This window comes from Barbatula barbatula (genome assembly GCF_947034865.1).
Source record: "Barbatula barbatula genome assembly, chromosome: 17".
Taxonomy (NCBI): Eukaryota; Metazoa; Chordata; class Actinopteri; order Cypriniformes; family Nemacheilidae; genus Barbatula; species Barbatula barbatula.
Window position 1 is genome coordinate 8,261,670 of NC_136780.1, and position 26,660 is coordinate 8,288,329.

Genomic DNA, 26,660 nt, shown 5'->3' on the forward strand with positions numbered 1-26,660 from the left:
TAGATGTGCTAAATCTCTCAAACAATTATACACCAGACAAGAAATCTATAATGCAAAATATAACATTGATAGCAAAAGCACACACAAAAAAAGACATTCTGACAGCCCTCTTAGTGCAGATATGACTTTACTTGCCATTCCAGTACTTCACATGAGCCCATTTTATTCTCCCATAGGTTAATAAATCACGGGTACTGTATATAAACCACAGACTAAAAATCATTCAGTCAGTCAATCAATCAAAAGGATCTTTCCAAAACCCAAAGTATGTGAAGAACTGTTTCTCCAGTACAAGATTCAAATATGCCATACCTTTTCAGTTCATTTCGCTATAAATAAAAAAAGAACACTGTACCTTGATCCCCAGATCCCCCCTTTTCAGCAGATGAGAATACAAAGACTTCTAGCAAGATTACAGAAGAGGAGGAAGATTGCATTGATGTACTGTAGATGCACATACATTTGCACCGTACATTTGCAGAGCAAACATCCTCGTGGTACCCAATTTGCGAAACATTGTACAGAATGTCTCCAGAACATCAGTGCCAAGTGAGGGAGTTTTCTCCACTGAAAATTTTTTTTGCTACCAAACATCTTGCAGAAGAACATGAAGAGAATAGCCTAGAACATTGAATTACCCAGAATTACCCAGTGATGCTATACAGAGTTTGCACTGTTATGCGTTTAGTTCAAGAAAACGTCTTAAGGTTATGAAATACAGTACTTAGATTTGGCAGTATTTCATCTCAGACATAGCAGTTACCGAACCATACCAAAACCATGACCATAAAATGTATAATACAAACCAAACCATGATGAAAATGAACCATCACTAGGTCACACCAGACTATAAGAAAACGTGAAATGAAACAAAAACAACATTCGTTTGAATTTTGCCAGTGTGCTCTTTATTATTCAATTTCTAATCCTTTCTCATAATTTAAGACAAGAGTCATTAAATCAGCTGAAAACAGTGGAACCAGGGTGTGGGGTTGTGGTCGGGTGAAATCTGCAATGATGAAGCAAGTTCGTGAGATTAACTGTGGGTCGGTCAATTGTGTGACCACTAACACCTGTCTCCTATTCCAATAATACGTTGGGAGTACATAGAGAAGTTGGGAGACAGACGAGTGCTCTACACTCTTAAACCGGTTCTTTGTGTTTGATAAATATCGGGGGAAAAAAGCACTCATTGTCCCTGACTCCTTATCCATATAGAGCTGTGGTACAGTGGTAAATGTAGCTGTCAATACTTCCAGCTGTGTATTAATAAACAAATGAAATTGAAACCAGAACGGACATTAAAAAAAACTCACATCAATGGCAAAACACAATCCTTAGATTCTCTAAACGAAGACGTTCTAAAAGCTACCCTGCATATTGCAGTTCATTTAAGTTTCAAGTACTTAACACTTTATCCATTTCACAGAGGCAAATAAAACACATTTAAACGGCAAGAAAACCATTCGAAGCTTTCAGTAATGCCAGTAGCTCAAGACATGACCACACACCTATCCTCCATGGGTTAATACATAAATCACATTAAAACTCATTCAGTCCTATTCACATATTTATTCAACCAGTCATTCAGATCATATAATCTTCCACTACCAGCAGAATGTGTAGCTCAAAACAGATGAAACGTGTGATTACAAACGATTATCATATGCAGTTTTATCACATTCAGTTTACGGCAAATCTAACAAATGCTTCAACTGTTTCTCCAGTTCAAAATGTCCCCTTTTCACTACAATTCAGTACAACTTAAAACACAGATCCAGACGCTGTGATAATCAGACACATCGTGACCTCCTTTATCTAGGCCACCACACATATAGCATCTTCTGATGTCATCCGAAACGTTAACCTCAACTAACAATAGCCACGCCTGGATTACAGCCATCATTTCAATTACTTTTATTCCCTACACAAATCTATTCTTTAATCTTAGCCAAGGACCATCTGGCCTGCTCGTTTTTCTAAAGTCTCCTCTGAAGGCTGACGTCCCCCCTCGCAGATGTTTAGTAATACCCCGTTCTTCATTTACATTTGCCTTCAAAGACCTTCCAGGCAAGACCTGCGATTGACGTCGAGCTCTACAGCTTATCTATGTCATTACACGCCATTGCGATCAGACTGACACACACAGCCTGTTTAAAGAGCTTTAGATTTCTCATCCTATTCAAGTCAAGTGACAGAAATGCATGTACACGTGGATCATATTTTCTGCCTCCCAGACAGACCTGCATACCTGGTGGATTTCATAATCACATTTACAAACATCACGACAGCAGAGAAAACCTTTCGAAAGGAATCATAGTTGAAAACAAAAATGTCTATTAACAAACAAGCTTTGAAAAATACAAAACATATGTCGTATGATGTTTTTAAGAAGGCCTAAAGACTCCTGAAGAGTCAACCTGATTGGTGGATAAGCCTATGATTGACAGTAGCGCTTTTTGAAAAGCTAAAGGTAGTGCTCAGTAAAACAGCGTCGAAGCAAAAGCTTTCACAAACATGTACAGGCTGCTCATTGGCACATGCTGTATAAACCCCGCCTCAGTACCATATCTGTACATTTAAAAACCCCTTCTTCCAAAAGATATCCAATTCATTGACCTGAGCAACCATCACTCCACGTTGCATCACCTCTCATACCTTATTAAAATAAATTGGGGGGAAACTGACATACAGTTCTCCTCTTCTGACATCACCATGCCGCCGACATCACTCAGCAGAGAGCTAATGACCCGCTGCCTGTAAGATACTGAGCGATAAATCAAAGGTCTTTGGTTACAGTAGACGACATCCAGTACACAGAGCGTGGTCTGGAAACAGCCGTACACAACATGGAAAGAGCGCAGCTTCATCCGAGTTCTATTCAATATAAATATTAGATGAGTGTAAATATTTATATTTCATATATTTGATACCTGTACAAACAATCGTGTAGCCTAGTGCAGTGTTAAAGGCTTATTAGTCAAGAAGGAGGGGAAAAGCACCGAGTCCTCTTTGCGCAAACAGTTCGCACATCAGGCACTTGGTTTCCGAGTGTGAGTTTCTCAGACGTAGTCGTGGGTCAGGCTGAGAGGGGATGCGGGAAATGAAGAGAGACACTGCGGAGATCTCAGTGGAATCTCCAGCTGAGCAGCTGGGCAGTGTCGGCTTCAGTTTAGGAGCCGCCGGTCTCCACAGGGCCGTTGTTCAGGGGTGCTCCAAAGTCACCACTGCAGGTACCTGCTGGAAACAAGAAGAAATCTTAAAGTGATGGGTCACCAGAAATACATTTTTGTTATATGTTCGGTACATGAGTTTTTTTTAAGTGGAACAGAACATTTTTTTGGGGAAAAATATCCATGGGGCCTATGTTGTTTGGTTATGTGTTCTTCAAAATATCTTCTTGTATTTTGAAGAAGAAAGAAAGTCATACAGGTTTGGAGTGACATGAGGATGAGTAAATAATGTACGATTTTTCATGTTTAGGAGAACTGTTCCCATTTTGTAGGTGCATAGATAAGGTACATTAGTTCAGGCAGTGTTGTGAAAATCTGCTGTATTTCAGTTGCTATAGTAATGATGTAGGCGTCAGCAAGGTGCCACGTGAGATATTCCTACAAAAGCTGAGAGTGGCAAGCTGTCAGTATGGAGAGAAAAGGCAGAAAACATCTCCATGATGGAAGCATGGAATCTCACCGCCGCACAGAACACATCTATATTTTCCTATACTTAATACCAGTTCACACGCCAAACTATAACTGTAAACAAATGACTAACAAATGATAAGATTTACATTTTAAACACGTGACATTACTTTGTTTTCTTTATTATGTAAATATCTAATTTGTGACCGATGATATAAGGTGCTTGAATGAATACAGTCTCAAATAATAAAGAGTCCTAATTCTAAACCACAAATCGGTTGAAACTGCATATTCTTTAGAGCACTATTTCATCTCCAAGCAATTTATAATAGGCCTCCATTTAAATAGATTACGCAAAGCAGCAAGAGTTTTAACAAAGAAACAATTGCTCTCCATCTGCTCTATAACTCGGTCCGTTTCTGCCTCTCTATTTCTGCAACTCTGGTGCATGACATGAAAACGTGTGATTATGTGTGTTTATGTATGCATGGCTGTGTAAAGCAAAGGTGATTGAAACGTACTCCCAGAGATTCTGAAATGGCAGCCCATATGCCTTATCTCCTGGTGATAGCGCTGGCAGAGCCCTTCGGAGTTTTGATGTTTAAATTCTCATACACACCAGAGTCGTCGTTCATTCTGCAGAAGAGTTGAAAAGAAGATTTCAGTCCTCAGGTAATGAGATAAAATAAGGAGAAACAAGTTACAACTGTGTTTTATGGCTCAGAGGTCCAAATAAATGTAAGAGACAGCACTGTTGTGTTTGTTTTTATTGAAAGAGAAACTGACTCACATCTGCGTCAGAACCCCTTTGACGGAAAATGATTCACTTAGCAGCAAATAAATTCAGAATTGAGGAAGTGTGGGAGCCGGTTCCGTTTAGTCAAGCTAACTGCTGTAATGATTAACAGTTTTCCACTAACAACAGCGTGTGGGCCATGTATTAGAAATGTGTGTGTGTGTGTGTGTGAGCGTGCACATGTGGAAATGAACACTTACACAGATGAAGAGCGAGATGAGCTCATGTTTGGTTTTGCTCTGGCATTTGTCATCTGTGGATACCTGATATTAGAATATTCTCTCTCCTTTGTTTTATTCCGCTTTAAAGGTAAAAAACAAAGAATACAAAAATGACATATTATGTGAGAAAAATACGAAAGACATGCAGCTTTTACGATACAATGCTAATTCATAGTGACCATATGTCAGACTCTACATTCGACAAAAACAAGCATTATAGAAGTAGTTTAACTCTTAAACTACATGAGAGCTTTGTGTGAGGAACGCATTGAAGTTTAGCTCATCATTCACTTTCCCAATACATGAACAAATCCGGTCCGGTCTGTTTTGTGAACCAGATCGACTGGTTCATTGAAAAGAATCCACGCACAAGAATCGCTTGTTTTTTAAGCTTAACAGACCAACTGACACTGTAAAGAAAAAACGTTTTAAATTTTTTTCGCATGAAATATTCACTTTATGAGACGATGACACAATCCCTGCCTCATCCGAATTAAAGTAAAGTGTGCGAGTACCTGTTCTTCCTCCAGTCTCTTCTGAGCAGTATCAATGTACTGCTGCACAGCCATGTAGATGAACTTGTACTGGGCTTCGGTCTGAACCATCCCCGACCTCTGCTGGCGGACTCTCTGAATGGTCTTTGGGATGTCAATGTCGCAGTCCAACCCTTCAGACAGGGAGATGAAGTGACTACAATGGACAAACCATCTGAAGGGGCTTTTCGCATTTCATCATTTAGATCATATCTGAAATAATAATGTTGCATAAAGCAGTTACCTTGCCTGTTTATGATGTCAATAAGAATGTCGATCACGATAATTGTGCCGGTTCTTCCGATCCCTGCACTGCAACGACAGTTACAAATACAGGTTACGATTACAGACAAAACAAAGAGGGAATTTGCTTGGTTTCAAGTCACCATGTTGAGCAACTGACTTCTTCCTTGCTATTAGAAGTCAAGATAATAGTTCTGCTTTAAAATCCAGTGAGCTGATTTAAAGGCCACTGACACAACTGCTTTCTAAAGAATAATTTCATCATAAAACCTCAAGCGACACATTGAAAGACTTTTTTAATGAGCTTGTTGCAGTTCATTTTGGGTCTTATTCAGCACTTATGCTCTAACCCCTATGATGCCAGAAAATACTGCCTACGGTGCACTAGGTTTTGCTACAGAACAAATGAGAGGATCTGATTGGTTGATGTGAATGTTGCAGTACCTGCAGTGAACCACGATGGGTCCACTCTCTGGAATGGCATTCTGGGTTCTGTTGACCTGCTCTAGGAAGCTCAGGACCCCTCCGGGTTCATTAGGAACACCATGATCAGGCCAACTCAAGTACTGATAGTGCCAGATACATCTGGGAGGCTCTCTCTTCAATGACAAATTAGATCATACTACATTGAACATAAAATCAAGGCACTTTAAAAAACTACTTCAAAATTACATTTAAAATATAAAAATTTTGGTCATGTTTGCCCTCCATCACTGTAATTTCCCATCAGGCTCTTACCCTGTCTAGACGGGTGACTTCCAGTTCTCGTCGTATGTAGTCCTGAGCTGTGTGTTCCTCAATGTTCTTCACGCAGATCTTCCCGAACTCTTTCGTTGAATTTAAGTCTGGCCAGTACCGCACACACTTATTCTGTGAACACATTCGTTTTTTAGATGCAAAATGTAGAGATTCAAGTACTGAGCCGAGCAGAGAAAAGACACAACTTTAACATTTAAAAACACACACAAATGATTTTTATAACACTGTTAACCCATATACTCAGTTTGACATTCTAACATTAACATTTGATTCCATTTTATGGAATCAGATTACTAAAAACATTCTGAGCTGACAAGTTTTCACACACACACGCACACAGAATTGTCAATCTGAACACCAGTGGAGAACCGCAGACTGGCAGCAAAACATCTTATATTAAAATCTGTTATTTTTGTGCATCTGAGACACTAAATCATCCTCTGTCCGGTCTCATATATAGATTTATACTGTCCATGCTGTAGGCTTATACGTCATTTAACCTTAACAAGGAAAATGAATTTGTTAACGATAACATGAGATGATTTCAGAATACAATGTCAGTTCAGTATGTGTTGTTTGGTTTCTGTTCATTGCATCTCTGAATGGTGTGATGTGAACTTTGAACAATATCTCCAAACCGACAAATAAAACCTCCAGGGCTGAACCTCACCCGTCCTCTCTCCATCTCCTTGGTCGTCATGACAATAACATGACTGTTTTCCTGGTACACCATTTTCCAGAAGTCTAAGACGGTGTTCTGAAGGGACCCCTGAGTGGCAATAAACACTTTACCTTCATCCATATGATGGCCTTCTTCATGCATGTATTGCTTGAATCACAAAGACAGACAAAGATTAGCATTAGAAAGAATAAACAACATATGACAGAATATTGACTAATTATGACATTACGAGTGATGGAAGGGGCTTACTCGTATGTAATTAGCATTGATGTAATCAGAGCCAGGCACTTCAGGATCCGCCTCCTTGATTAGTACACGCGTGGTGTCAACTGTAACACACAAAATGATGATTCAAGCGAGAAGAAGACCCTATAGGATTGCTTTGACCCCGCTTGGTCCATCGCTCCATAGGAAGACTGAACAGTTACTTACAAGGTAAAATATTCTTGTATCTGTTCTTGTTTTTATTTTCCGGTCTCTGTCCTTCTTTCCTGGGATAAAGGAGCTTACATTCCTGCTGCTGTAAAACCTGAAAAATCAAAGGGACGGGATGGAAAGAAATGGTTGAATGTGACGAGCCATGTAAAGAAGTCATTATAACTTTGCTGTGTAATGAGATGTTGGGTGAGCACCCCCTGCAGGAATATCTCATTTAACTTTTACAAGTCATTTACAAGCAAACAGGAAGTGCAGTATAAGAGGTCACTGAGCAGAGATAAACAGCTCTTCTTTCAAACAGTCCTATTAGAGTATATTACAGAGGAAAGAACAAACGTTTCTATTCTTTTGCTAAATCAGAGCTAAGCGTGAATAAAAACTGAAATACCTCAAATTCTTCCCAGAAGCCTTGCTTGGGTTTTTCTGAGTTGTCGGCCACTTTATTTAATTCTCGCACCCTGTTTTCAATGTTTGCTGCATTTATCCTTGTGGCATTGAATGGCTTTAACATTTGAAAAGAGAAAGGAAATCAGAAAACAGACAATACGCTGAGAAATGATACAGTCTTCAATACAGACATATTAGTCTTTTTATATTTTACATTGATATAGAATATTGTTGGCAAAAATGTGACGTGCACTTTGTGTCCCTGTAAAACTTGAAATATTTGTTTAATTTAAGTGTCTAATTCAAAGAACGTTTAAAAAAACAATTCTATTTCTTCCACAGAAACATGGAAAATGACTCATAGGCTAATTTTTCTGTTTTTGTCTCACCTGTTTAAGGTGCACAACAATTCCGCTCTTCTCCACCATCGGGTTTTTCTTGTAATGTTCTACTAAATCTGCTAGAGTGTCAAATCTTTCCCCCCCTCCAACATCATATTTCCCATCCTGCCAAAAGACACATGAGAAAAAGTTTCCTTTCACAAACTCATCTTTTATTTCCAATCCATACTGTGGAGGTTTGTCGCACGTTTTTACCTGATAGCGAATCATGACATGGGTCACTTTGGTCTTGCGGTCCACATTTTCGTGCTTTTCTTCATTAGTGAGGACGGAAAGCACAAAATCTCCTGGTTTACTTTGACTCTCTCTCACCAGGAAGCTGCCGGACTTGCCCTTTTCTGTAAGGAGCTTATCGGCCTCTCTACCTGAGAGGTGCCCATGATACCACCTAAAGCAGATGACAAGATGAGAACAGATCAAATCATTTTTCAGTAAAAAATTGAATGCAAACATCATGCTTTTTCCTGCAATGTTTTATGAGCAACTCATATATGCATTCCCTTTTGATGCATATATGAAACTTTCACTACCGAAACTATACATTTGTGGTTGGAAAATGAACAGAAGTGTTTGTATAGCACTTGGCTATAAATGGGTACGAGCCGTTATGATATGAGGATATGTGTAGGAGGTGCTCGCTTGTGAGCTGTCTGCTTTCATATAATGGAAAAACCGCATAAACCAACCAATTACAATCTTCAAATGTAAACATAATGCTTTTCACCTGGCAATGGTTTATATTTTTCTACACGTATATAAATATTTTTCCCAGACTTTCTGACTTAGAGGATGTTTCGCAGTACAAACAAACCTAAACATATTCAGGTGTAGGAAGTTACAAAGTAAACTGGAGACGATATACATAAACACTAAACATAAACAGTAAGAGGACAGGATCCATTACACAGTTGCAAACATACTGTTAGTCATAAAACTGAGATAAGCACAACCCAGCTCAGTTAAACATTAAAAGCACCTGGCGCATAATTCTCTAACTTCCAAATAATGAACCCTCTTTCGAGTTTGACCACCAGGGGGCAGGTCTCCTACGTCCTGGCTAAAGCCAGTCGAGCTCGATGTGTTCAGGATGGATGGATTTCTGCCGTACCTCTCAGATGTGGGGTCCTTGCAGTTAAGGGGGTATTTCAGCTCAATGACATCTCCGTTTCTCTCCCGCAGGGAATCATGTTGTTCGGTGTAGTACTGCACCAGCTCAGCCAGTGTGGCAAATTTCTCCCCACCATACAGGTCATAATAGTCCCCTGAGTTCTGGATTTTTATGTGGGTGACCTCATCATTCCTCCTGTCCAGAACAAACAGATGGGACACAATGGGGAAAATGGGCGGGGGGAGAGACAAAGATGGAAAAGACAGATTATGAGCATTACGAACAGGACATATTCAATAAAATATTCTTCATGTTCAATTTTATGTTTAGTATTCATGAAATTGTTTGTATTTTATGAAGGTGTATGAATTGCTATCTAGCTAAGGATCAGTTAATGTGATGCCTAGTAGTGATTCCCAACCAAGGGCTACTTCAACACTTTCCAGGGGATATTTAGAAAAATATATATATTTGCTTGGTTAAAATAAAAAATCAGCTAAATAAGAGCTTTCAAAAAGTCAATACGAATAATCTAATTAACTTTCATTTGAACTCTTCATTTGAAATTTCCAAATGCAATATTTTTAGGTTGATGGTACATAAGCCTGCCGATGGGGTTGTGGGTAGACAGTAAGATAAAAAGGTTGAGAAACAATGATATAGTACACAAAGCAGTTGCATGTACTACAAAAAAGTTGTTTACGTTGTTAATTGTAATCTTTTCTATATATTTTAGCTTTCCTTTTACATTTTAAACCAAATATCATCATACTGTTGTATCATTTACCGTTAAATCTAGTACAAATTTTCACAGCAAACATAATGTGTCTAAAGGTCAGTTTAATAACCATTTACGTAAATATACTGTAAATACATTATATATTGTAAAAAGTATATTACAGATAGACACAAAAGCCTTGGCAGGTGCTGTTTAAAAGTCGCCTTTTAATACATTCTTATCTGATTGCTTAGGCAAACAAATTTCCTCTTAACGTTTCAGCAAGAAGGTTAAAGTACAAAAACATTTAAATAAAAGTGCATTGAATGTTTGGGGCGATAAACCCAAGGGAAAATGATTCTCGGTAGATTTCAGGTTTATTCTTGCCAAAAGTCCAAACACCATACTGCGTCTTTAAATGCCAGCGTATGGAAAAAGTAGAAAAGCACACCTGCGTAGATAACATCAGTTGGGCTCAGACACAAAACCACAACCTCACGCTTTGTGAGCAGATCATAATTACTGCAATTCAGCTAAAACACACACATGCGAAGAACTGCACAAACATACATAAAAACCAAAGCGAAACAAATAAAACTACAGCAATGTAGCTCTTAAGAGACCTCCATTCTTTTCCCCACTGCTGTTCTCTGGCCTTCTCTACGCATCCACAGCTCTATCCATCACTGGCCCGGCTCATGAAATTGCACTCTCCTCTGTGTAATTGCATTATGGACGTAACAGAAGAGCCAGAGCACCACAGCATCCTGGTCTCAGCAGTGAGGGGCTAATAGCTGCTGACTGCTGCATTTGAGCGGCCCTGTGCCACGGGTCTGTACGAGCCTCTAATGCAATCTCACAACAACCAAACACACGCACACACCATTAGCTAGCTATCCAAGTAAGGACATATATGGGTTTTTTTATAAAGCTAACTATAATGGCTAGAGAACAGATCTTGTTAGATTTTGGGAACAAACGTTTCAATCATTACATAGACTTTCCATTAAAGGGATAATTTACCCCAAAATGAACATTATTTCATCATTTACTCATCCTTGTGTCATTCCACAACTTTCTTCTAAATAAAACAACAGAAAATATTTTGAAGAATGTTAGTAAACAGACAACATTTGGGTCCCATTGACTTCCATTGTGTGGACACAAAACAACAGACATTTCTTAAAATATAGCTAAGAATGTATACAAACAAAACATTGGACTATTCTGAAGAGATCCTTTTATGAGTCCTGATCTGAATCCTATCGAACGAACATCTATGGAAAGAGCTGAAACTTGGAGTCTGGAGAAGGCACCCATCAAACCTGAGACAGCTGGGGCAGTTTGCTCAGGAAGAGTGGGCCAAACTACCTGTTAACAGCCTCATTGAGAGCTACCAAAAACGTTTGCTTGCAGTGATGCCTCTAAAGGTTGTGCCTTTATATTAGGTTGGGGTCCCATTATTTTTGTCCATGACATTTTCATTTGTTTTATTATTTACAATTACGTTGAATAAAAAATCAAAAGCAAAGTCTGATTTCTATTAAATATGGAATAAACAATGGTGTATGACAATCACTTTTGTCAGTTTCAAGTTATTTCAGAGAAAATTGTGCATTCTTCGTTTTTTGTGCAGGGGTACCAACAAATTTGAGCACGTCTGGATGCAAAAGAGGAAACACAGCGAGCAGTTTTCTTTGGTACGGCATTACATCTATTTACTAACATCTGTCTACTCTGGTATATTGATCAGTTATCTCAAAAGAGTGATATCACTGTCAAATTCTTTACACAGAAATGTTCATGCAAATGTTCTGAAAGCAATGTGTTGAGAGTCAGTGTAAAGAATGACTGAGCTCTGGCTACTGATTCAAGGACGCCTGCTGACTAATTTTATCTTCGAGCATTGATTTTCCTGTTAAAGCCAGCCTCTGCAGAAACACAGCGAGAAACACAATACGGCTATTGAGTCTCTCTGTACTATACGTCCATGTTTTAAGCTCACCAATGACCATCTGCATGAAGCAACATCAATGTTTCTATGGTGATTTGCACATTTTGAACTGAACAGCTCAGCTTGAGAAACCCATGGCTGAATAATTTTTCAGCAGTGGATGTTTTTTATGGAGAACCGGGAATGACGATTAGAAAAAAGAGAAAGAATCAATTGATCAATTTAATGATTAAAACAGTTTTTAAAATGTAAAACACAGTTTTTTAAATGTATAAATTAATTGATACATTTCAAACTGTTTATTTAATTCATGCTTTGAAATGTAAAAAATAAAAAGTTATTAAATAAATCATTTTAAATGCACAATTTAAATCGCCATTTGCCAAATTCTTCTCTCTCTCTATTTGCCAATTGCTTTTCTTTGTCGTTTTACCAAATGCTTTTCATTTCCCAACATTGGTTGTCCCCACGCGTGTACTGTCCAGTTGCATTTCCATTGACAAATGGATAATAAAAAGCATTTGGTAAAACGACAACAGAACTACATAACGTGGCAGAAGTTCATTTCGGATTGATCGAAGTTCAGCCCGTGAGAGGCATGGTCGCAATTGTTCATCTACAATGGCGAGAGACAGAGCTGGAGATCAGAAATTAAAGTTTTATAGTTAAACTGAGTTCAGTGTGAGCTCTACACACAATAGCCTAGATGCTGGACCTATCCGCTCACAAGAGAGTACAGAATGTTGTAATTTGTTGTTATGGATGGCAAAACGAAAAGGCGTTGCTATGAATCAGGGGTGTAGAAGAAACGAGTATGAAACACGGGTTGGGTTATGTTTTTATGTCATTTGTAATTTTTTTATTTGACTTCGAGTCTGTAATAAAAGTCATGATGATGATGTTAAAATTTGTTAATTACATAAGTTAGATGAATTAAAATTCTTCTTAATTATTCTTAAATTAATGTTTATTTCAACAATAAAAAATACGAGGAACTGCTTTAAAACCATTTTGTTCATTGTTAGTTCATGCTAGCAAATGCATTTACTAGTGTTAACCAAGATTTATGTTTTACTGACAAAATAACAGAAACAGGTTCAAAACAACATGTCGGTGAAAAAAATGTGTCGTGTGACTATGAAAACAGGTCCAGGAGGTCACTTCCTGTAGCCTGCTCCTGATAACCATAACACACAGACAGGAAACATCTCCTGACACATTTCACCTGGCCCTGACACATATGTTACACTGCATTGGCATGCTCCCGGCTTAGGTTTGCAACCTAACTGTTAACAATAGAACAGATGCCGAGCTACAGTCTCCACCCAGGAAAAGTGGTGAGAGACAGATAAGAGAAACATAATGTAATGGAGTCCCTGTGTGTCCATTTAGCTAGATAACCCCTCCCCTTATCTAATAATGTATTTTAAGAGAACTTTTCCTCCAAACTTTGTAATCTACTTTCACGTCTGGATACATTAGCCCAGACAGACATTATTTTTCTCACAGCAGATTGCATATTTTGTGGTGATGCAACGGATAATTGTATACCTTGATGTTTACAATTTGTACCAAAATCACTAAAAAAATGATTTGAAATCATTTTTATTGTTATTTATTAAATATAAACAAAATCAACTTCTACCAGAGAATTCAGAACCCAGATGCAAATTGAATATTGATTTAAATTGTGTTAGCAATCCTACTTAAGAAATTCTATAAACCATCCTTCCATTTAACAAATAATACAAAAAAATAACTTAAATTTTTGAAAGGAAGGAAACAAGTATCAAATACACCTAATCTAAATGGAAGAGGAACTAATTCCTACAAGAGATAACTGTCGTTTGTGTCTTATCGATGGTTCCAGATGAACTTTTCCCGTAAATGTCAAAGTCCTTAAATGTTTTAATTAACATTTTAAATGACTTGTTTTTATCATCTCTTCACCCTGACCCCAATCTCTTCTGTGTAAGCCTATAAATAATGTATAACATTTTCAAATTGCTTATATATCTACTATACATTGCTTTGTACTCATTAAATCACGGTTGTTATGGTAATTGTTTTTGAAAATGTTTATATGTGATCCAGGCCCACAAAACCAGTCATAAGTAGCATGGGTATATTTGTAGCAATAGCCAACAATATATTGTACGTGTCAAACCTTTTTATTTTTAATTTATGGCAAAAATCATTAGGATATTAAGTAAAGATCATGAACCATGAATATATTTAGCAAATGTATCAAAACTTTATAAAAGAGAGCGTTGAACGAACCTGTTTCTACTTAGCATATGAGCGAAGCAGAGTGAGAGCTACCCCTTTGCTCAATATGCTCAGAGTGACTTGCTCAACCACCTTGGTGTCACAGAACCACTAAGACAGCAAAAGGCAAGATCTTCCAATTGTTTTTTGACAACCAGACAGGAGAACAACAGGTATGTAGTAAGTATATAAATGACTGATAAGAGGTATACTGATAAATACTGTCGTTATGTTGTAGGATATCGTGGACAGCGTGCTGGTGAATTGGGCGGGGTGCAGGTGAGGCTGGTAATGTGAGGTAAGCTTGAGGAACATGGGAGACCAGGAGAACTTGGAAGACTTCGCAGGAGAACTTGGAAGACTTCACTGGAGAACTTGGAAGACTTCGCGGGAGAACAGTTACAGTAAGTATAGCAGGTATGTAAATCCTGAAGTCCGTATTCATGTGACACCAGACAATGACTGAATGTGAACGTGAGTCTTTTGAAGTGTGGTAGATGAGGTATGTAACATGTAAAGCTCAATATTGATACCCTAACAGCAAACGTAGAAGAGTCTGGGGTGCACAGAGTTGCGAGAGCCAATTAAAGAGCAGCTTCAGGTCATTTACATTTATTCATTTGGCAGACGCTTTTTTCCAAAGCGACTTACAAGTAGTTTTATACAGTGGCACATTACCTGTGTGTCACATTACACAGGTCACCTGCCTGCCAAAAGTTTGTGTACCTACATAAACACTCATTTGTCCGGCGCCCCGCACATAGAAAATATATGTATTGTAACAGAAATTAACCAAATACAGTTTTAAATAATACTTTTAATGAATGCGAACACAACTACCAGGCGAATATGGTGTTAATAAATCAGTTTATTTCAAAATTATTTATAATATATGTTGAATTTATGTTTAACAGTATTCTTCTCTGGATAATTTGGTGGGGCGGCGTATTAGATACAGTGAGAGTCCCACCACCAAAACCACAAACAGCCGGTCTAGGGCTTCACATCTTAAAGCTACAGTGTAACGTACTGCGCATCTCTCTCTCCCTCGCTCACTTTATCTCTGTATCTCTCTCTTCAATCACTCATCAGACAAGCAGCTGCAAAGGCTCACAGACTTGCCCACAAGCTGACACTGTAATCCTTAAGCACAAGCCCAGGGGCATCTTAAATGATCCGAGGTCCTGGAGAGCAGGGAAAGTGCTGTCCATTAATATGATCTATGTTTAGATATGTAATACTGAGGGCCATCAATCAAACTAATGCTGTAATTTTGTACCAAAACAATGCATGTTTTTAAAATAAATAACTTATGACTGCATTTATATGATCAGAAAAAAGCTAATATTATATTATAATCAGATTTGACTGGAATAAGTACTGTAAATATTGTAAAAGTATTGTAAAAGATGGCAATCTGAAAACATTTGGAGAAAAGCCGTAATGAAGCTCCAGCCCTAACCCCACTGAACAAGCAAATCATACTAAAGCATTTTATTTTACGTCAATATTTTTGTTTACAGTATTAACACGCTGATTTTATTATTTATTTACACAATGTGCATTTACACAAAGTATTAATGAAACAATTTTGTTGAGACAATGGCCAAATATAACATTTTGCACAATTGCCGATTGTGCAGACAGATATTTTTTGAATAATTTCAGTGTGATGATAAAATACAATATAAACAAATCTCTTTTAAATCAAATCTCTTTTAGATCGAAATGTGTTTCAGCATGGAAACAGTCAGTGTGACTACCAAGTTTCCTTCTAAGTAATCAATAACACAGATAAACATTCAACAGGGGAGACGTGATTCATGTTCAACCACACCAGCTCAAACAGGCCACTTCTCTTAAGTGATAAATGACCAACATAACTGTCTCGTGCTTTGAATCAGGGTATTGGATCAGATTAATTCACGAGCAGAACCAAAGCAGCAAATGCGGGGAGAAACCACAACAAGAGGACAATGAGGTAAAGAATCAGACCTGACAGAGAGAGTGAAATCTCCAGGGTTGCTCTTGCTGGGTCTCGCTAGAAAGCTGCCGTGGACGCCTCGCGTCAGGAGGAGGTGTTCTGCCTCGATCCCGGTGATGTTGGGATGAAACCACCTGGAAAGAAAGCAAAACAGAATGCTCAGCAAAAACATCTGCTATTGCATTCTCACCCACACATGCTGTATATGTTGACTACAGGTAAAATTATACTTGATTTCATGCTATTTCATATTAGACTATATGTGCAGCTCACCTTTTAAAACTATAATGACTGCATCTCAATGATATGTGCTTTTTTCTTTTTCAAAAATGTCCTTCCAATTTTTTTATATTTTTGGATAAATAAAACATAAAAAAAATTTAAGTAACCACTGCTACCGTATATGTGACCATGGACCACAAAACCAGTCATAAAGGTACATCATCTGAAAGCTGGATAAATATTCTTCCAATTGACGTATGGCTTGTTAGGATATGACAATATTTTGATACAACAGTTTGAAAATCTGTAATCTGAAGTTGCAAAAAATCTAACTATTGAGAAAATGATTTTTAAGATTGTACATCGGAGGCGCGGTAGAAAGCCGTTACTAAGAAGAAACACGTTTGTTTTAACGCTCCCTATTGGCTCACCACTGTAATGTTGTTGTGAAGAGTATATGAACCCGAAAATGGAAATTCTAATATTATAAATATATAGAGTACCGAACTTGAGTGAGGAAGAGTTGGCAGGATCATTTTGACCCATATAATGTATTGTTGGCTATTTCTCCAAAAAAAACGCATGCTAGTACTTATGACATCTTCTCTTTTTGCATTTGCAACTTCACTTTATATATACACAGATTCAAAAGTGGGCTCTATAATGTATTTTTCAAGCCCCACCCATTTCATTAGCCCCCCCCCTTATCCATCATTCTAGTGATGTCTCTAAGCAAGATTATCCTTTTGTATTTTTGCATTTTAATTTCAGAGGAAATGCCAGTTCTAATAATTTACGATTCACTGTGTTTTAAAAGTCATTCCCTAATCCTCTGAGGTTGATGGGGTAAAAGGTGATGAGAGGTCAAGTGTAATCTGGGATAGTATCTGCGTCCAGCTGTCTGACTGCCTGCAGCCCGTCTGGGTTTACACAGGGTCTCTCACGTGAGAACGGTTTGTGAATGGCTGTTCAGGGGTTAGAAGTCATTTTATCTGGATGCTGGGTCTAAGTGTGGCTGTCTGCTAGTGCACCCCATCCTTTAGTCACAAGTGACCGTATGTTGTGGTTACTTCTATCTAGCAAATTCCTCTTTTGTGGTACTACAAACACAATTTGTCAAACTGTCAAATATAAATGTTTAAATATAACTTTTTAAATGTTAAATTAACATTTAAAAGTACTCTAAATTAGACCATATTGACATGCCATGACAACCCAAAGAATAGGTCATAGTTAAAGAGTTAATGTCTTATGTCATTTTTCATTGTTAACACTTTCTTATCCTTGATTAAAAACTCCAGTTCTTTATAAACTATGCTGTAGTGCACTAGATGTTGTGATGTTACCTGTGACAAGTCAGTAAGCATTAGTAATAAATGCTAATCATTTCTACTTTTTTGTGACTCGTGTTTGTCAAAAAGTCAATATTTTCCCATCCTGTTGAATCATCACTACAGTCCCTAGCTTCACTACGTACCGTCAAGATTGAACACTGAAGCAGAAATATTTCAATGTATGCAAATTAATAACTTATAAAACTTTCTGTCAACACACATGTCCTTATGATAAAGGTTTAGATATACAGTATACACACAAAACTTTTTTTAGACACATACAACATATTATTTTAAGACATCCTGTAAAATTTGCAGTTGTCATAATACATCTTGATAATGTTCTATATGTCATGAAAAGTTGCAAAAATATACGTCACTAAATGTGTACTGCACTGTGTAGATACAGAAAACATAACCTTCATACATTAGCTGATAATGCTTGGAGTATATATCATTTAGAACATTTAAAGCTGAAGACCATTATTTTCTGTTCTAGAACAGTTCAAATGTGAAACAAGTTATTAAAACACTGAATATAATAATTCTATAATAACTGTACATTTGCATTTATTCATATAGTAGACACCAAAAACTACTTACAAATGAGAGAGCATTTAACAGTTTGTCCATGAGCTATAAACAATAATTTTAGATTACCAGGCCATGTTCTGATCTAAAAATAAATTCAAGAATGATGGTATTCTGAGAAATGCCAACGATCGTTCTGCTTCTATTATGTTTGGTAAAATGTATACATAAATGAACTAATTTGGCATGATACAGCAGGTGACACTAAACCCTACTATGCTGCTATGTGTATTCATGATTAGATTTTTTTAGATTAGATTCAACTTTATTGTCATTACACATATACAAGTACAGTGTAACGAAACGTAGTTTAGGTCTAACCAGAAGTGCAGTTAGCAAGTGCAGGATATACAGTTAGAATAAATACAGAATACAATATGAAAAATATAATACAGTGGGCATGGACTATAAAAATATTTTGCAGTAGGTGTGTTCTATGAAAATATGACAGTAACTATGAACAATATATACAGATGACTATATACTATGAGCATTAATGTACAGGTGGATATGAACAGATAATAATTTAGACTAAAATAGTGCAAGTGACTTAGGTATGCATAAATTATTGACATTAGCTATTAAAGTTGCAGTGCAATAGGTGAGTTAATGCAGTTATTAAAGTTACGGTGCAATATACGAATTAATGTAGTTAATAGGTTGCAGTCCAGAAGATGAGTTAATGAAACAATGACATCAGACCCCTTAACCTTCCCTACAGAGTTCCCAAAACTAAACGGCTGTTTAAAAAAACATGACCACACCATTAACCATCTGAGCTCTCTACAATCATAGCGTTTATGCTGAAACTAAATGACCGTCAAAAATTAAAACTTTCCAACTTCACACAAATAATGATCCAAAAATTGCACGTTTGGTTCTCTTGTGATGGAGGACACCTGTCATCACTGGCTGGTCCGTTACTCTAACAGGCCTGCGCAGATGCACACATTTTGACCCGCCAGTCCTGCTCGCAGTAACCAACAGCTCAGGGTCAGATCTAAGCCTCACCGAGCTGCCTCCAGAAGAAGCTTTCCTTCAGCACAACACACACAGCTACAACAATCCATCTTGCTCTGTGCGCGCACACACAGAAATTCACGAAAGCAAAAGAAAGAAATGTGTGATGCAATCGCAATGGTGCAGCTAGGGTGCGAAATGATAACAGAAATTATGTTTTATGTTCCTACCTCACCATTCTCGGAGCCTGTCAGAGCCCCCCGCTTTGCCTCAGTTTAGTAATCCACACTCAGTATAGTTACACAAGGTAAAAGAGAGAGGGGGTAGGGACTTGTAGGATTGTTGCTGGTTGGAAAGCGAGGTGGGGGTGTTTAATCTGGGATTTAGATGCGTGTGAGCTGCCCTGATAGGAAAGCCAGTCCGTACAATCGGCTTCTGAGCAACTCTCCATTCCTCCCGCCCCCAATTGTTTTTCTCTCTTCCTTTCTTGCTCTTTCTTTCTCTCTGATTCGCTGCATTGCCATGCTGCCCGGTACACTCCTACAGCTCTTGTCTTTATCTTTGCTGTCAGTGGGTTTGAATGGAGAGGGGCGGCTTTTGGAAAAAACTGTTCTGTACATAGTGTACATGAGGAGAACAACACTAGAGAGGCATAATCGAAGCAGCGTGGATACGATGCATCATCTTGTGAAAAAAGGCTATATGGAATAATAATAAATAGTAATATTAATAATAAAATCTTAAAGGGATAGTTCACCCAAAAATGAAAATTCTGTCATGAGTTATTCACTCTCTTGTTGTTTCAAACCTGTATACATTTCTATGTTTGGCTAAACAAAAAGAAAGATATTTGGATAGACTGTTTGCAACCGATAAGTTCTTGGACCCTATTGAGTACCGTAGTTACAATAGTACTTACAATAGTAGCCATAAGTGCCCCAGAACTTTTTGTTGTCTTACATTCTTCAAAATATCTTCTTTTGTGTTCAACAAAACAAAGAAAATATATAAAGACATTTTTCTTAATATGGTACTCAATTTGTTCATCATAACAAAAAAATGTGTACAGATTTGGAGGTGAGTAAACGATGACAGAATTTATATTTTTAGGTGAAATTGCGGCAGCACGCCTCGTCTTCCAACAGCCCAAAAGGGCTCATGTGACACCCCTTTTCATCTCTCTCCACTGGCTACCGGTAGAAGCCCGGATCAGATTCAAGTCACGGATGTTTGCATACAGGACTATCACTGGATCTCCCATCAAGAACCCTGCATTCAGCTAACCAGTGGTGTCTTTTTTATTGCCTTCTCATAAGGGCAGTAATTCGATTTCCTGCTCATTCTACTTCGAAACTCCTTCCTGGTGGAACATTCTTCCTAACTCAGTCCCAACTACATCTTTCACAACCTTCAAAAAACTACTTAAAACCCATGTCTTCTGTGAAAAGAAAAATTCAATGTACACTAACCCTCTCTCTGTCTCCCCACAGGTATTGGTCTGGCTTTTGTTGAAACTAGAAACTTTGTATTCGCACCTATTGTATTATTGGTCCTGTATGAAATTTCACTTATTGCTCCCTGCACTCTTTGTAAGTCGCTTTGGATAAAAGCGTCTGCTAAATGACTAATTGTAAATATTGTAGCGATGTTTTCAATAATAATTTTTCTGAAAACTTCAATTGCATATAACTGCATTAAAAGTTACTAAAGCAGCTTTTTCTGTAATGGCATGTGACGTTTATATGGAGGTTTCTTATATGTTGCTATTTTCCATAAATCAAAAATACTTGTCAATTAATTCAGTTTAAATCTAAACAAAAAATAACGTATGACTGGGTTTTAAAAGACACTGTAATCAACATGTATAGGCCATAGATTTACAGCTGAGGCTTTTTTTCTAATTACAGAGGCACTTTGGAATGAGTTCAGAGTCACTATGGGACTCAGAGAAGTAGGGCAGACCATCAGAGTCAGGAAAGCACCCTAATTTTCCCAAAATAGAAGTGGACACAATCATGAGTCTACTAAAATATTAAGAGGTTTTCCACTAAGCTTTACTTAAAGTCAAAGTGTGTAATTTCTGCCCCTTTTCACCATTACTAGAATTTCAAAAGATTGTTTGCAAAAGGTTTCCTGAAAACGAAATTGGTAAAAAAACTGAAACTCACGCTATTGGTAGAGCCAACGTTGCTGTGTTGGACTGGATGGGATCTTTGCTCTCCATTAAGATAGGAGAAAGTATCTAATGACGTCTTTTCCTGATGCGTCTTGATTATTTTGGCCAATGTTGACCCTTATTTAACACGATTACTCATTGACTTTAAAAACAGTTAATAAATTGATAAGTTATTATAAATAAATAACTGATTCGACTAAATAACACAAATGTAAAAAAATTAATTAAAGTATGAATGCATACATTTTCAAAGTAGACAATTCTTGCAAAACAGAATAATTGCTTTCCCTCAATTGCTTTGAAAATCGATTACGATTAATTGCACAGCCTTATATGTCAGTTTATTGCTGCTGAATCATCCGTACTTTCCACAAAAAAAAACTTCCAGTAACTTCCCTTTAAACCTTATACAATTTGATATGAGTACAATAAGTGGAATCTGAGACCATTAGTGTTATATTGGTTGGATTAATGAAAGCAGAGGAAGAAAGCTTCCGTTCCTTCAACTTCCCCAGTAATTAAATAAATGCCCTCCTGGTTTAATAATTAACAGCCATTGTCCAGCATGCAGCCTGATAAAAATAGCAATGACCTGTTAAAAAAACAAGATGATTATGCCTGAACTGCATTTTTACAATGAATTTCTGTGTGCCAGCTTTATAAAACTGTAAATCTGTTTTTTGTCACATCTATATTGGTTTATACTGTTGAGTGACACCAGACTGAAATAATGTCTTGCTTGTGATAACCCCGGGGCACAACCGGTTGTAGAGCGTGGGCCAGAGAGAGGGAGAGAGAGATATCAGGCTGAAAGTGCTGCTGCAGTGTTCTGACAGGAGAACACTGGGAGCCACGTGCCCACAGTGATCTGGCTCTTACATAATGTCTCAAGTTCACCACAGTTGGCTATTTAAAGAGGCAGGCTTGGTGACAAAAAGTGATATACTTAGTACCCCAACTCAGCTTCAAAGACTCGTGTCTATATCGGGAGCAGACGAGTCCCGCTGGCTGGATTTTGGTAGCGTTACTGATATTTTTAGAAAGAGCTGAATATGCTCCCACATGTAAGTCTAGAGACCCGCAGGGTCATTTTAAACACACACACACAGCTTTTTAGCTTGCCAATGCCTTTATTGATCTTTTAAATCATTTTAAACAATGCATGAGATTATCTTTTGATAAACTGTAAATGTGTGGTCTGTTGTAATGCAGAAAACACAAGTCACATATATGTCATACCGGCAGTTTAGATATAGATCTTTTATGTCCTAACTGTGGACATGAATCAGTGTGAGATGATTGATTTCAGTCCCCATTACAAAAGCCCCCAAGCACATAAATGTGAGGTCAATTCAATTCACACACGCATGGCATATTTAAGGTTGTATGCGGCACCAGCCCTCCCTCCCCGTACTCAGGAAGAAATAATATGTTACCGTTTTTGAACTTGCCCTGACACAGGCGGCTCAAGGACACATGAAACAAAATCTAACATCAACGATCATATGCAAATTCTTGACAGCTGATAACAGCCCTTCCAATAGAAACAGATCCCTGAAATGGACTCAAGCACTCACAGGCTTTCAAGAGCTTAAGTTTAGGGGAATCATGACTGTGAATCTCTGTATAATTATTCTGGAAATGAACTACATCCATATCATTGATATTGGGATGACCATAATCCAAATTATTCCTCATGTGATCTAATGATTTACATAATTTCTTGCATTATCAGTTGAGGGTCGTATGAAAGTAGTTGTCGACCGATATGGGTTTTGAAAGGACCGATGCTGATACCGATATTAAAAACACAACTGCAAATACAGTAAATGAGAGAAATACAATTGCTGAATCTAAATGAACAATTATGGTGATTCCGTGGCTAGTTAGCAGCATGTAGCTTAGCATTAAAATGTAACACTTGAAACCTTGAAAAGGTGCACAAATTACATTACATTACATTAATCTCGGTAGAATGAAAGATCTCGGTATGAAAAAAATGTCTAGAACTTTGAATTTTATTATTATTACTTAACATACATTATTTGTCACTTATCCACCGGACACGACCCATTTTACTTCGGTCATTTTTATGGCTGTCAAACGATTAATCGTGACCAATATCATGTGATATAACATTTTACATTTACATTTAAGCATTTGGCAGACGCTTTTATCCAAAGCGACTTAAATAGCATGCTCTTACCACTGAGCTACAGGAAAGCCATATAAAAGCTTGTGTTTACATAATATATGTCTGTGTACTGTGCATATTCATTTTATATTTATAAACACATAAACATACATGTAGACATATTTAGGAACTATTTACATGTATTTATTTATATTTACCTCTATTATATAAATTATGAATACATAATAAATACTAAAAAATTATTAATAAATATAAACATATATAGTACACAGATTTTGATTAGGTGCCAATAATCATATTGGTCGATAAAAGCGACTTTTCACAATATCGCTGATTGTTTAAAAACAGCCAATGATCAGGGTCTGTCAATTAAAAGAGGAAAAGAAAATGCAATGAATTTTTGCACTGTATTTAGAAAATGTTAAGAAACATCACCGGTTTGATGTTCAATATTAATGGTCATTATATGCATTAATAACATTTAGAGTTACGAAAATTACGAATTATTAATTTAATTGAATATCTGGTATTGGCAGTTATCACTCTTAATAATCGTATCGGTGGAGAAATTTTGTATCGTTGCATCTCTATTTTTAACGTTTTAACAGAAATGCAGAATAGTATGAAAGGAAAATGTAACTATGTCAGTGTGAGGTAAACATTGCTTTTAGAACACTGAGATGACAGATTACAAATTGATGACAGCGATACAAAGAAAAACTGTTCGCAGCAATCCTTTACTCGTAACCAGCAGAATTCCTGGAAATTTTCAACAAGCTATCTCATTTCACCAGACTAGAGGCAGCTTTCCTGTCTGTCAATGTTTAGTATCAACCCCCAGTCCCTTACATGAGTCAAACTCGTTGACAAACCAGTATACAACAAGCTCAAGTAGAGTCAACAGATATGTGAATCAATCTCAGAATTACAGAAGTGTGGACATTTTGAGGACTGATGACCCTTTCAGATGCAGCAGAAGTGTTTATGACCCATATATTTACAAGACCCCAAATAAGCATGCAATAAGCCATTTCTTTCGTTTCCCCATTTCCTTTCCACGCTATCACACACTCACACATACACACATGTGCACAAACAGGTAGAAGCACACAGAAGATGATAAATGATTTTAAGATTAAATGGAAATAAAGATTATCTTCCACACCCATCACAAAAAGCAACCATTTTGGCCTTCGTAAAACCTGGACCCATTTTGTTTGAGTCAAATATAATGAACATGAACACAAAGGCCAAAATAAATGTTAAACTCCATTAAGTAAATCAAACTGTCATACTTTAACCCGAGAAGTGTGTTATGTAGTTTTAAGTGTGTATAGATTTCTCCTCATCTCATGCCTTGATTTTCAAAGTCAAAATTTACACAAAATGCAAAAAAGTCCCACATTTGCTCAGAATTTAGAATGAAAGACTTTAATTGTGATATCCAAACCAAGTAGCTTTATACTCTGGAAAATGATATAGTAAAATAATGAATATGACATGGTTGACTAGGTAGTCTATAGGCCTATAAACGCCTGTTACTCTGTCAAGCTTTGTAAACGGAAGCCACAAGCACCACTAGACTCTAAAATCCTGTAACGTTATGTTGGTTTAACGGTAACTTATGTGGCACGATGCTGCGTTGAGTGTTTCTCTCTATATTGTTTACTGAAGGCCACCTGCGCAAACTCTCTCAATAACTGATGTGTGATGCAGCTCTTTGTTCACGAGATTGAATCCACGAAGAGCTCTTTGTTTCTATAATAATGACATCCAGATTAAAATACACATCATATATGTCCACTATGAAACAGATCACAGTTAAGGCTTAAAAGTCTTTCAGCGTTTCAATGAAGCAATATTCGATAAGAAACGGTCGTTAAGACCTTTTTTCTTACAGTATTACTCACGTATTTAGATTAATCTCTGTCATTTGACAATAATGCACCAAATTATTGTTAGCCTTAGGTCACATTGGTTAACTGAACACCAGTGACATGAACACGACCACGGAGAGCAACAGCTCATTGCCATGAAGCCCCCAATAAACCGTCACAGTTTTGAGATTGTTTTATATAGAGAAATTGTTACAGTGACTTTGCGAAACGCTGACTGTTTATTTAAAGCGCGATACATGTATCTACGACTAATATAAACAGAAAAGAAAGAAAAGTGGTCTTTAATACTCTGTTGTGATTATGAGAACGCACATAACAGTCATTTGGTTCGGTACAATGGGCCAAAGTAGATCCTGCGCTCTCGGGCGATAATCGCGCACGATCCATTCATAAAGTAACCGCTCGTACAGTTTAAATGTAGCCTTTAGCTTACCTTCGAGACGTCATGGCCGTCCTGGGGGCTGTCAGAGGTGTGTGAGCGGACAGAAGGGGAAAGTGTACAGTAGAAAAGTAATCCTGCGCCGAGTGACTGCAGCGGACTGGAGCTTCAGACAGACAGCGCCCGACTCTCACTCGCTCACTCCGCCTCTCACTCACACGGAGCACAGCACACTGACAGAGAACGGGCTACAAAACTTTATGCATCCCCTTCAAACAAGTTACATATTATCGGTCTGTGTTCATTTGCCAACCAGAATTATACATACAGACGATAACAATCTAACGGTTGTTAGTTTATATTTTTAAAATACACCAAGTAACAATAAAACCACTTTCAGCAGTTGGAGGAAAATAGCCCATAACTTAAGATATAAGCACATTTTAGCTTACCTGCACATAGGTAAATTTTAATACACTAACAAAAATACAGTTTAAGCGTTCTTGGCAGCAATACGAGCAAATACATTTTCGGTTCTATACCTAAAACTGTTTCCTAAAAATCTGCACAAACCTACTAAACATGGGATATTAAAGAAATGTTTGTGCAATAGATTTTGTGGATGTTAAATGTCCTTTATGGAACAATTGTGCCCAGAACACTGTGGAACTTTTATTTTGAAGAGTGCCGAAACCGATATTATTTCTTTTCCCCACAATTTGACCTTAATCTGATAATCTTGATGCTGTAAAACAATAATACTTTGATACATTTATTTCACCTAATGTGATCTCTGTCTTCAGTGCTTTATC

The 26,660-nt window shown here is 37.4% G+C and overlaps 1 protein-coding gene across 4 annotated transcripts; it reads right to left on the reverse strand.

The window, feature by feature from the left end:
• Window positions 1-883: 883 nt before the first annotated feature.
• Window positions 884-26,052, reverse strand: ptpn11b (protein tyrosine phosphatase non-receptor type 11b). 4 transcript variants are annotated; one of them, XM_079479003.1, is made up of 16 exons: window positions 25,903-26,052; window positions 16,145-16,267; window positions 9,210-9,404; window positions 8,297-8,489; window positions 8,090-8,206; window positions 7,702-7,815; window positions 7,308-7,404; window positions 7,125-7,204; window positions 6,864-7,022; window positions 6,173-6,304; window positions 5,879-6,033; window positions 5,436-5,503; window positions 5,174-5,325; window positions 4,638-4,738; window positions 4,163-4,277; window positions 884-3,240 (listed from the first exon to the last, which is right to left on the reverse strand). In XM_079479003.1, exons 1-15 carry the CDS (start codon window positions 25,914-25,916, stop codon window positions 4,196-4,198), a joined length of 1,782 nt encoding a protein of 593 aa, XP_079335129.1. In that variant the 5' UTR covers window positions 25,917-26,052; the 3' UTR covers window positions 884-3,240; window positions 4,163-4,195. The 4 variants fall into 4 exon arrangements, with proteins under 4 accessions (XP_079335129.1, XP_079335131.1, XP_079335130.1 ...); XM_079479005.1 differs by lacking the exon at window positions 25,903-26,052 and adding an exon at window positions 19,471-19,586; XM_079479004.1 differs by having other exon boundaries at window positions 889-3,237.
• Window positions 26,053-26,660: the final 608 nt, after the last annotated feature.

Bases quoted from the DNA above. Each gene is read 5' to 3' on its own strand.
- ptpn11b (XM_079479003.1), bottom strand. The intron at 9,405-16,144 runs GTCTGATTCTTT...TGTTCTGGACAG, and splicing joins GATTTCACTCTCTCTGTCAG to GAGGAATGATGAGGTCACCC. The intron at 4,739-5,173 runs GTACTCGCACAC...TTACCTTTAAAG, and splicing joins AGAGACTGGAGGAAGAACAG to CGGAATAAAACAAAGGAGAG.